This window comes from Rhincodon typus, chromosome 42 (genome assembly GCF_021869965.1).
Source record: "Rhincodon typus isolate 14 chromosome 42, sRhiTyp1.1, whole genome shotgun sequence".
Taxonomy (NCBI): domain Eukaryota; kingdom Metazoa; phylum Chordata; class Chondrichthyes; order Orectolobiformes; family Rhincodontidae; genus Rhincodon; species Rhincodon typus.
In genome coordinates, this window is record NC_063373.1 from 3,347,628 (window position 1) to 3,359,994 (window position 12,367).

A 12,367-nucleotide genomic window follows, 5' to 3' on the forward strand; every position below is an offset into this window, starting at 1 on the left:
GGGAAAGTGTTCCAGTGAACTGACTGTGGTAAGAGCATTAACCAGTTATACAGCCTGAAAAATAATGACACCATCCACAACACTTAAAGCTCTTTACACTTAAAGCTCTTCTCACAGTCAGAACATTTAAAAGGTCTCTCATCAGTGTGAACAAGTTGATGTATCAGGAGGTGGGATGACTGAGTGAATCCTTTCCCACACACTTTGCAGGTCAATGGTCTCTTCCCAGTGTGACTGCATTGACGTATCAATGTATCCTTTCTGCTTTTAAAACTCTTCTCACAGTCAGAACATTTAAACGATCTTGCATCAGAGTGAACCTGCTCAAGCATCCGGAGGGTTGAATAAGCGTTCAATTTCTGTACATGCATGGAGAATTGGCCTCTCCCCAGTGTGAACATGCTGGTATGTGTAGAGGCTGGATGACTGAATGAATCGCTTCCCAAACACGAAGCAGCTGAAAGGCCTCTCCCCAGTGTGACTGTGTTGATGAGTTTCCAACCCTGATGGGTAACTGAATCCCTTCCCACAGTCCCCACACTTCCACAGTTTCTCCATGCTGTCAGTGTTCTTGATTCTTTCCAGGTTCAATGATTGACTGAAACTGATTTCCACAGGCAAAACACATCAATGGTCTCTCCCTGTTGTGGATGGTGTCATTATTTTTCAGGCTGTATAACTGGTTAATGCTCTTACCACAGTCAGTTCACTGGAACACTTTCCCTTGGGTGTGTGTCTTGGTGCTTTTGCAGTCACACTGATGTTTAAAATCTTTTCTCACAGACGAGCATTTCTCTCTCCCCATTCAGAGGCTGATGATATTCAGAATCTGATGAACTGAATGACTCTGTCTGATTTTGATGTGACGACTTGTTGCAGCTTCTGGATGTCCAACCCTGTGAATACCCTGCAAAAAGAGTATATTTTTTCTTCCATTTCATTCACCTCACCTCAGTCTTCTGACTTATTTTTCTGATCTCTTCTCCCTCTCAGACTATTCTAATTTCCTTTTGAACATATCTTTGTTCCTTGCCTGTACAATTTTCTGTGAATTCTACATTTTAATCACTCTAAGTGAAAAAAATTTCATGTCGAAAAATTCTGTACATATAAACCCCATCCAAAACATCGATCATTTTAAACTGCTCTGTCAAGTCACTGCTGAGCCTTCCTTAAGGGCCCCAATCTTCAATCTTTCCCAAAGGCTGCATTATTTTTAAGTTTATAAACCCCATCGATGTCAGTGCAGCATGGAGAGTGGGAAGAGATAAACATTTCTCTGGGTTGCAGTTTGCAGATCCTCCCCATCTGGAAAAGGAGTTAATAAAACCCATCTGTTAGTCCTCCTCCCCCTCACCACCGGTCACTGCCCCAAATCTCTGCAAACCCGGATCCAGGAGCTCCTACCCCGGCCTTTGCCGCCACATACGCTGTTCACAGAGGGAGCCGCTCTCATCAGCCACCAGCTCCATTGCTCCCTCCGCCCAGGCCCTAACTCACTGACCCGCCCGTGCACCGCTCTGCCTGTGATGTGGATAGCGGACTATCACTGCCTGAGTGGATGATGGGTAATATCACCACCACTGATTTTTTCTAAAAACTGAAGATTAATACTTCTGCAATCACCTGTAGATTTACAGTGACTCAGTGAATCATTACCCAGGCACAGAATATTGAAACAGTTTCTGCCTGGTGTGAATGCACTGATAATCCACCAAACCCGGTAAACTTTTAGTCTCTGTGTCTATTTCAGAGATCCAGGATTCACAATAGTTTGCTTTCATTTGAGTCTCCTCAGAATGGTTTCCTGGTCACAGTCTAGATGGAATGCAGATCCCTGTGTTGGCAAGTGGCGGTCTTCTGGATGTTGTGGACCACACGAATGTACGATGCAGCCAATATCTGTGCTGGATGTGGCACCTTCTTCTATTCTTAGTTTTCGCAGTCTGAGCAAATGTTAGGCTAAAGTCAGCATTGAGCAATTTGAGGACTTCAAGCCTTCTGATTCTGATTCAAAGTAAACACTGTAGAAACTGCAGCCACAGTCAATTCATTTGGAACACAATATGTGACACAAAGCCACTTAGGTCAACGTGGAAAGAGAAGACTGTGTGTTTGAATTGGTATCAAGATGATGCATGTTACGGCTTGTGCAAATGGAGGACGGTTGTCATATTAAATGGTGGTGCCAATTTCCTGCATTGGAAACAAACTCTCCATTTTAGAAAAAAAGCAAAATCTCATGACAGACAGTCTCAGTGGTTCTGGGTAGAGAAAATTCAGTTTCAACTGACAGAAAACAATTCAGATTAGGAAAACCTGTCAGCTACTTCAAATTAGGCTGTCACCGATTTTAAAAATGGCACAACTTACCATGTTAATTCAAAGTAATATATGCCAACTAAAATAAAAAAAAGAAACAAATTACATTTATCCTGAAATTAATAAAACATTGATTTATTTTGGAAAGCAATATTTCTCCAGGATTTATGAACATGGGAGGAAAATAACTAATTGGATGTGTAAAGTTTTATTGAGAGAGGAGGTGACTGAGGGTAAGAGATAGATTTAAAGAAAGCACTCAATGAGAATTGGATTAACACACCTTGGGTCCAGTTCAATGGAATGCATTTGTCTATTGCTAATGTACATTCTACTGAAAGAAAAGTGGGGATGAGACTAATAAGTTGACAGGTTGTCATGACCCAATTGGGAAAGTGCCCTGATACTTGAGCCCCACTACTCCCTAAGGGCATTGCCGAATATAAAGATTTAATCAGAGTACTCAAAGTCCCCAATTTATCTGTCTAATGGACTCTGGTTAACTGAAAACACTGACCAGGTTTCTGTACTTCATAACAACCGGTCTTTATTGCAAATAGATCATTCCTAACCATTGGCAAACACAAATATGAATTACCAACACACAACTCTAATAGTTCAAACTCTGAACTCCCCCCTGTGCCCCCCCACCATTGTTCTTTCTGCTTTCCAAAACCTTCTGTTCTCCCATCTCCTGATTTACACATACATTCAGCTCTTCACAAAAGACACAGGGTAGTTAACACGCTAATTGTCAAATCTTTTGCTTATTAGTAGAGGCAACTGTTCACAGCAGCTGGTGGGAGATAATCTCTTGCTGTCTTCCAGACTTTGGTTACTTCACTGCAGAGAGCACGCGAGCAAGGATGACACTCATTTCTGCAATCTGGAGGCTTCTCTCTGTGTTGTTCAGAACCACAGCATTCAGCTAATCAGGAGTATCAGAGAATTTTGGTCATGCTGATGCCTTCAGACTTCAAGTCAACTCAATTGTGCACACATACCCAGTGCCATGGCCTCTTAACTCTCTTCCCCCGCTGTGTAAAGAAACTAACAGTGTGAACACAACTCACAATGAGTTTCAGTAACATGTGTTTAGGAAGTGCAGCAACTCCGTCCACAGTCCTTTGCTTAAAGCAGTTCTTTCCCCATTTTGTTCCACAATCCAAAATAAAAAGGTGAAGTCTTTACAGAAGCTCTCTTGGAAATGTTACTGCCTTTGCCTATGAACTTTTAAAGAGAACTTGATTTGACTGTCTGACCACTACTGAAGACATTGCAACCTTGAAGGAGGTGGTAAGGGAAGATCTTTAGACAGACACCTGTGAGTGAACCTGGGTAATTCATTTAAGTAGAAATTCACCCTTTTCAAACTACTTACATTTTATAAGGGAGTCATTTTAAGACTAATATTTAACTCAGGAAGGCATTTAACCAAATGTGTGAATTTGTCACCAGTCAGAAATATATGATTGAATAAGTTGTCAGTGTCAGCTCATTAAATTGAAGAATTAATCATGAATCCGTGATTATGTTAAAGGACTGGGTCATACTTCAAACTCCATCAGCCTGTTTTAAATTCCATGCTGCAGTTTCTGGCAGAAGGAATGTGTGATCTGATAAGATGGTTAGCAGTGAGTCCTCCAGGGTCTTGGCCAATCTTATTTGGAACTGAAAGGTTATACAATGAATAAAAGTTTGTGCAGGATCATAGAGGAGGGATGTATTGAACAGTCCCATTGCTTTCCTCATTAGCACATTTACCAAAATACCTAGAAGTAATTTGAATCAATTCAGTAATTAAACAATACAACAGAGTTACAACCAACTCAGTTCAACTGCAGTATTCGTTGCTGGGGGATAAAATCCTCAGGGACCTGGAAGACCTGTTGTGAGCCGAGTACTGGAAACCCTGAGGCAAGATATTCAACAGAACTGTTGAAGGTGGTACTGTTGCAGCAGTCTACATGGATTTCCAAATGCTGTTTAAAACAGTGTCACACAAGAAACTTAAGTGAACCTTACGGAATAAGAGGGACAGGAGCAACATGGATACAAAATTGGCTGAGTGATGGGAAACAGAGAGGAATGGCTAACAAATTTTTTGGCTGTAAGATTTTCAGTGGAGACCCCTGAAGTTAGTTCTACACAAGTTAGTGGTCAGCAATGCTGCCTCACAGCACCAGGGACCCGAGTTTGATTTCAGCCTTGGTCGACTGTCTGTGTGGAGTTTGCACGTTCTCCCTGTATCTGCGAGGGTTTCGTCTGGGTGCTCCTCTTTCCTCCACAGTCCAACAATGTGCAGATTAGGTGGATTGGCCATGCTAAATTGCTCACAGTGTCCAGGAACATGTATGTTAGGTGAATTAGCCAGGGGAAATGCAGGGTTACAGAGATAGAGTGGAGGGGTTTGAGTCTGGGTGGGATGCTCTTCGGAGTTTTAGTGTGAACTTGTTAGGCCAAATAGCCTGTTTCCACACTGTAGCGATTCAATGAAAATGCTTTGCTTTTCCTGACATATACATAAATGATTTAGACATGGATGTGCAAGGGTCAACATTAAATTTTGTGAATGTTTCCAACTTTTGAATCAGTGTAAACTGTGAGGAGGACAGTGTAGAACTTCCAAAGGAATTGATAAGTGGCTGGAATGTGCGGATCGCTGGCAGATAAAATTCAGTGTGGAGAAGAGTGTGGTGATACTTTTTGGTAGAAAGTACATGGAGAGACAGTTTAAAACACAACAGGGTGTGCACAACCAGACAGATCTGTATGGGTGTATGCATTAGTCATTAAAGGTGACAGGACAAGTGGAGAGAGCAGTTAATAAAACATACAGTATCTCTGGATTTATTAATAGGGACACAGTACAAGAACACAGAGGGTATGATGAACTTGCATAGATACTAGTTTGATCTTAGCTGGAATACAGTGTATAGTTCTGGATGCGATACTAGAAGAATGTGAATGCGCTGGAGACAGTACAGAAGAGGTTTATGAGAATTCTTCCAGTGATGAGAATCTTCAGTTATGAGGCTAAATTGTAGTAGCATCACAGAATTCCCACATTGTGGAAGCATTCAGCACATACCGACCCTCTGAAGAACGTCCCAACCAGATCCACCCCTACCCATGTAACCCTGAGATTAGCATGGCCAATCCATCTAACCTGCACAACTTTGGACTGTGGGAGGAAACCCACGCAGACACGGGGAGAATGTACAAACTCCACACAGACGGTTGCCTGAGGGTGGAACTGAACCAAGGTCCCTGGTGCTTTGAAACAACAGTACTAACCACTGAGCCACTGTGCCATCCTGACTTTGGGAACAGTTTCTTTGGAAAGGAGACTAAGAGGATATTTGTTGCAAGTTTTCAAAATCATGACTGCGTGTCGATTGATGGGGAGAAACTGTTCCTGCTTGTAAAAAGGAATGCGAACCAAAGGGCACAACTTTTAAGTGTTTTGCAAAACAGGCAACTATGAGGCAAACAATTTTTTTCACAAGCGTAGTCAGGATCTGGAATTGGAATAGACTGTCTGGAAATATGGTGGAAGCAGGTTCCAAAGAGGCATAGAAGAGGTATTTAGCTGATAATTAAGGTTAAATAACAAGCAAGTTTACAGGAAAAATGTGAGAGAATCGAACTCGGCATAATACCTCAGAGAACTAATGCAGATGTAATGGCTGAGTTCTACACCATAACAATTCTGTCTAACTGGACTGGAGTTTATGAACATCTTGGATGTGATTAACAGCAAGATCCAATCATTGAAGTTACTCATGAACTCGCTGGTGGGCCAGCAGGTTAGATGACCGAGTGAATCCTTTCCCACACTCGGAGCAGGCGAATGGCTTCTCCCCTGTGTGTACTCGCTGGTGTCTCCGCAGGTTGGATAAGTGAGTGAATTTCTTTTTACACGTGGAGCATATGAATGGCCTCTCTCCAGTGTGAATCTGCTGGTGCATCATCAGATGGGATGATCGAGTGAACCCCTTCCCACACTCGGAACAGGTGAATGGCCTCTCTCCAGTGTGAATTCTCTGGTGCATACTGAGTTGAGATGATTGTTTGAAGCCAGTCCCACAGTGAGAGCACCTGAACGGTCTCTCGTCAGTATGAACACGTTGATGGCGCATCAGATCCCCGGAAATTTTAAAGCACTTCCCACAGTCTGGACATTTGAAAGGTCTTTCAGTGGTGTGAACTTGCTGGTGTGTCAGCAGGGTGGAGGACTGAGTAAATCCTTTCCCACACTCTGAGCAGGTGAATGGTCTTTCCTCAGTGTGAAATCGCTGGTGTTTCAGAAGATTGGCTGTCCGAGTGAATCCCTTTCCACACTCGGAGCAAGTGAATGGCCTCTCCCCAGTGTGAATGCGTTGGTGGAGAATGAGGTCAGATGATCTCCTGAATCCAGCCCCACAGTGAGAGCACCTGAACGGCCTCTCATTGGTGTGAATACGTTGATGGAGTGTCAGCTCCTGGGAACTTTTAAAACCCTTCTCACAATCGGGGCATTTAAAAGGCCTCTCATCTGTGTGAATTCGCTGGTGTCTCAGCAGAGTGGGTAAAACAATGAATCCCTTCCCACACACAGAGCAGGAGAAAGGTCTCTCCCCTGTATGAATGCGTTGATGTGCCTGAAGATGAAAGGACTGAGTGAATTTCTTCCCACAGTCAGAGCAGGTGAACGGCCTCTCTCCAGTGTGAGTGCGTTGATGCACAGTGAGGGCAGAAGAATGCCTGAACCTCTTTCCACAGGATGTGCAGCTGAACAGCTTCTCCTCAGTGTGAATTCGCTGGTGTATCTGGAGGGTGGACAACTGAGTGAAATCCTTCCCACATTCTGAGCAGGTGAATGGCTTCTCCCCAGTGTGTACTCGCTGGTGTGCCTGCAGAGTGGATAAATGAGTGAATCCCTTCCCACATTCAGAGCAGGTGAATGGTTTTTCTCCATTGTGAGTGCGTTGGTGCACACTAAGGGCGGAAGAATGCCTGAATCTCTTTCCACAGGACGTGCAGCTGAACAGCTTTTCCTCAGTGTGAACTCGCTGGTGTGACCAAAGGCCAGATGACTGAGTAAATGCCTTCCCACACACAGAGCAAATAAACGGCTTCTCTCCAGTGTGATAACGTCGATGATTTTCCAGCAGGGACGGGTAATCAAATCCTTTACCACATTCCTCACATTTCCATGGTTTTTCCATGGCACATGCGTCCTTGTGTTTCTCTAGGTTGTGAACAGAACACTTGAAGAGTTTCTCCTGCTTTGAATAGCGTAATGTTTGTTTTGAGGTTTTGTGACTGTTTAAAGCTCTTTTCACAGCTCACACTGATGGGTGAAATGTTATAGCCAGGTCAGCACAGACAAACATTTCCCCTGGTGCATTCAAAGACCCATGATACTGAGAACTCTTAAAAAAAACCTCGGGAAAGATGTTCACAAAACTGTCCACCAAAAGCATAGGACAGCAATTCAAAACCAAGAATTCCAATTTGTATGGAATCTGTATGGTTCATCAAAAGTGTAAGTCACCAATCCCACAAAACACAATCATCCCTGATCTGAAATCCAAAGTCCTGGGTCCATCCTTTCCTTCACCCCGAGTATTCTCCACGTCTAATATGGTTGAATCCATTTCTTTAGCCCACTCTTGGATTAGCAAGATAGCTAAACTTACGTCCTGCTTAACATATAACCAAGCTGGTGACCATGAATATGAGCCTGTTCCTGCGGAGAAGCCTCAGGTCTCTAAACGCGTGATCTGCAGCTTATTCTTGGTCTTTGGGTTCTGCACCGTGGAGGGGGACGTTCTCAGCATTTCCGTCCTGTCTCCTTCAACCAATTAGAACGTGGGCTGGGCTGCGGCCTGACGTCACGGTGAAGGCTGGGAGCAACGCTAGAAACTCCCTGATTGGTCGGCAAGATTGAGCATGCGCATTGTCCCGGGTGACTTTCTATAAAGATGGCGGCCACCGACTAGGGCCTCACTGACGAGAAACTGTGGCTGGTTCAGTAACTTTCCCTTGTTTAAATTGTTCTCAACGTGTTCATAAAACATCCCAATCCACCCTCCCAGCTCCATCCTCCCTTCTCCGCGAACCTGAGGGTAATCACACCCGCCATGATGTTCCAACCGAATCTCTCCCTACACCGCTCACTTCAGGACTGCGCATGCTCTCTCCCGCGGTAAACCAGGTGATTGACGGTGGCTTTGCACCAATAGGAAGGGAAAGCGGGACTGGACGACCGCGTTGAAGCAGGTGATCCTCCAGCCAATCGGAGTGAATGGACGGGGTTGGACTGTGACCGCGCCTCCCCCTGACTGAAACACTCTCTCAGAGATAGTACGAACTGCAGATGTTGGAGAATCTGAGATAACAAGGTGCAGAGCTGGATGAACACAGCAGGCCAGGCAGCATCATAGGATCAGGAAAGCAACGGGTTGTGGCCTCCTCTACATCGGGGAAACCAAGCGGAGGCTCGGGGACCGCTTTGCAGAACACCTACGCTCGGTTCGCAATAAACAACTGCACCTACCTGTCGTGAACCATTTCAATTCCCCCTCCCATTCCTCAGACGACGTGTCCATCATGGGCCTCCTGCAGTGCCATAACGATGCCACCCGAAGGTTGCAGGAACAGCAACTCGTATTCCGCTTGGGAACCCTGCAGCCCAATGGTATCAATGTGGATTTCACAAGCTTCAAAATCTCCCCTCCCCCTACCGCATCCCAAAACCAGCCCAGCTTGTCCCCGCCTCCCTAACCTGTTCTTCCTCCCACCTATCCCCTCCTCCCATCTCAAGCCGCACCCCCATTTCCTACCTACTAACCTCATCCCGCCTCCTTGACCTGTCCGTCCTCCCTGGACTGACCTATCTCCTCCCTACCTCCCCACCTACACTCACCTTTACTGGCTCCATCCCCGCCTCTTTGACCTGTCTGTTTCCTCTCCACCTATCTTCTCCTCTATCTATCTTCTATCCGCCTCCCTCTCTCTCTATTTATTTCAGAACCCCCTTCCCTTCCCCCATTGTTGATGAAGGGTCTAGGCCCGAAACGTCAGCCTTCCTGCTCCTATGATGCTGCTTGGCCTGCTGTGTTCATCCAGCTCTACACCTTGAAACACTCTCTCAGCTGGTTTCTCAAATTCCAGGAGTTTTCCTCCTTTCTTGAATAAACTGTCATATTGGCAGTTTTGGAATCCGCTGGGAATTATCCACAGTTTGTAAAATTACAACCGATGCAGAATCTCTGCAGCTACTTACTTTAGAAACAGAGCTGGGGGCTTGATCTGAATTTAGCCCCTTAGTTTGTCGAATACTACTACCCTCCACATTGCCAACCCACCCACAGTACTGTTCAGGACACCATTTGATGGTCACTAGGGGATGTTCTACCCTGATGTAATTTATTAAGCATGTTACATTACTTGATCCAAATTAGCCCGATCTCCCATTGTGTCCCTTCTGCATTACTGGCCTCTTTGATGGGCAGGTGCCAGTGTTGGACTGGGCTGGACAAAGTCAGAAGTCACCTGACACCAGGTTATAGTCCAACAGGTTTACGTGAAATCACAAACTTTTGGAGCGCACCTTCTTGAGGTGCAGTGAAGATGGCCTCAACCATGATCTTGGTTTCATGTTGTGCTACAGGTGACCCTACCATACTGTTCTGTATCTGTGAAATCTTCCTTACTGTTCTGTTTTGACAGCATTGCCTTGATAAATTATGATTTCTCTACTTTAATTAGTTTGTACAGTTTTGAATTATTTATTTCTTTGGTTAGACCCTCGGCATGTGACTCATACCTATCATGTTAGTCTAGTCATTTAGTTTATCTCCAGCACCACCGTATTTTTAATTTTTTGTAATTATCTCTCTGCCTCACACTCAGATTATAGGTCATCCCTTCACTGGTTATTCAACTGTTGACACTTTACTCACAATCTAACACTCTTGGTCACCTAAAGACACTTATCATCTGACAATCCACTCACACCAGTTGTGTAATCTTTTGATCTCTCTGCCTATAAACTCTGGGACTGTGTGCTCTCACTACTCGTGACGAAGCGGCTGCACTCTGAAAGCTTGCATGATTTCAAATAAACCTGTTGGACTATAACCTGGTGTCCTACGACTGCTGACTTTGTCCACCCCAGTCCAACACCAGCACTTCCACATCATTATATGTTCTCCAGTCACCATCAAACGTTTACTTAACGTTTGATAAAATTAACAGCTACAGTCAGGGCTACTCAAAAATGTTGATCCTCCATCTGGCCACCAACCTGTCTCAGCAGGTGAGATGATTGATTGAATGCCTTCTCACAGTCAGAACAAATGAATGGCTTCTCCCCTGTGTGAATGCGCAGGTGTTTCAGAAGGTCAGAAGTCTGAGAGAATCTGTTTCCACACACACTGCGTTTTTCAAGCAGAAGATGGTGTGTGTATGGAATGAACTGCCAGAGGAAGTGGTGGAAGCTGGTACAATGGCAGCATTTAAAAGGCATCTGGATGGGTACATGAATAGGAAAGGTTTAGAGGGATAAGGGCCAAATGCTGGCAAATGAGATGAGATTAATTTAGGATATCTGGTTGGCCTGGACAAGTTGGAATGAAGGGTCTGTTTCTGCACTGTACATCTCTATGACTGTCTCTCTCTCTCTCTGTGGCATCTCACTGCAATCTGTTCCTGGTTCAGACACGGAGCTGGGTTTGAGGTTAGGTCAGTGGGAATTGGATTACTCCTAGTTCAAATCAGTGTAATCCAAACAGATACCCAAGGATGGCATGGACATAAAAACCTCACCTGACAAAGAAGCAGCGATATGAAAGCTTGTGATTTCAAATAAACCTCTTGGATTATAACTTGGTGTCATGTGACAACTGACTTTGGAAACAGAGGTTGGGGAGGGAAGGTGTGGCGTGGGGACTGACCACAGTTGGAATACCGCAAACAGTTTCGGGGCCCTGTATCTTAAGAAACAGTTTTGCGGCACCAAATCTGAAGAAATATAGACTGGCATTGGAGCCGGTCCAGAGAAGGTTCACCCAGCTGATCCCAGGAGGGTGGAGAGACTGTCTTATCAGAAGAGGTTGGGTCTGTACTGAGTTTAGAAGAATGAAGGAAAGACTTGAGGGACAGGCTCTGGGGGACGGGTGGAGTCCTCAGTGGGAGGCCTTGGGCTCAGAAGGTGGGCCCTAAGCAAGATGGCTGTGATGGTGATAAGGTCAAAGACGAGTTCCACCATTTCCAGGGTCCATGATAGAAGAGCCGAGCCAGAGACTTCATTGGCATCTGTGCCAACTATGGTGGGGAAGGAGAGAATGGCAAGATGGGATGTTACTCGTGAGTAAAGGAGGATCCCCTTCATCCCCGCCCCCACCTGTCCCGCACTTCAGAAACCTTCTGTCCATGCCTTTCACCTCTTGGAACTGGCAAAAATGCATCTCGATAGCACTGATCTCCCGGAGCTTTGGGTTTTGAGGTTTCACTGGAGCCCTTGGCCACCTCCCGCCACATATGCCCTCGCCTCTCTGGGCATAGCTGCTCATGCCCATGCCCCCTCTTTGCTTCGCCGTGCGCCCGCCCTGGGGAGAGCGCACAGGGTGATCCTGCCAAACAGCGGGAGCTGGGAAAATGCACAGGCAATGCTGGGGTCTCCCTCATTGATTTGTAGTTCAGTCTGGCCAATTCTTTCCTGCTTGGGTGGGAGAGGAAGAGCGGAAGGAGAGACCGAGAGAGGGAGAGAAAAAGAGAAGAACACAACATCATCAACAGAGAGCGTGAGATGGACAGTGCGTGATCGAGATGGAGAGGGAGAGAAAAAGAGAAGGACATAACATCGACAGAGCATGCGTGGGTGAGACAGAGCGCGGGAGTGTCTGTGAGAGAGTATGTGACATAGTGAGAGAGAGAGAGAGCGAAAGAGTGAGAGAAGGAGAGAAAGAGTGAGAGAAGGAGAGAGAGCGAGAATGTGTGCATTTGTGAGAGAGAGAGAAGAAAAGAGAGCAGGTGAGAGAGAGGTGGGGGGGGG

The 12,367-nt window shown here is 45.4% G+C and overlaps 1 protein-coding gene across 1 annotated transcript; it reads right to left on the reverse strand.

Moving 5' to 3' along the window:
* Positions 1–2,526: 2,526 nt before the first annotated feature.
* LOC125481042 (zinc finger protein 234-like) lies at positions 2,527–8,647 on the reverse strand. Its single transcript, XM_048619122.1, has one exon. It carries the CDS (start codon positions 7,530–7,532, stop codon positions 6,102–6,104), a length of 1,431 nt encoding a protein of 476 aa, XP_048475079.1. The 5' UTR covers positions 7,533–8,647; the 3' UTR covers positions 2,527–6,101.
* Positions 8,648–12,367: the final 3,720 nt, after the last annotated feature.

What these genes read in the sequence shown, in the direction of transcription:
- LOC125481042 (XM_048619122.1), bottom strand. Translation starts at nt 7,532, where the DNA reads ATGGAAAAACCATGGAAATGTGAGGAATGTGGTAAAGGATTTGATTAC.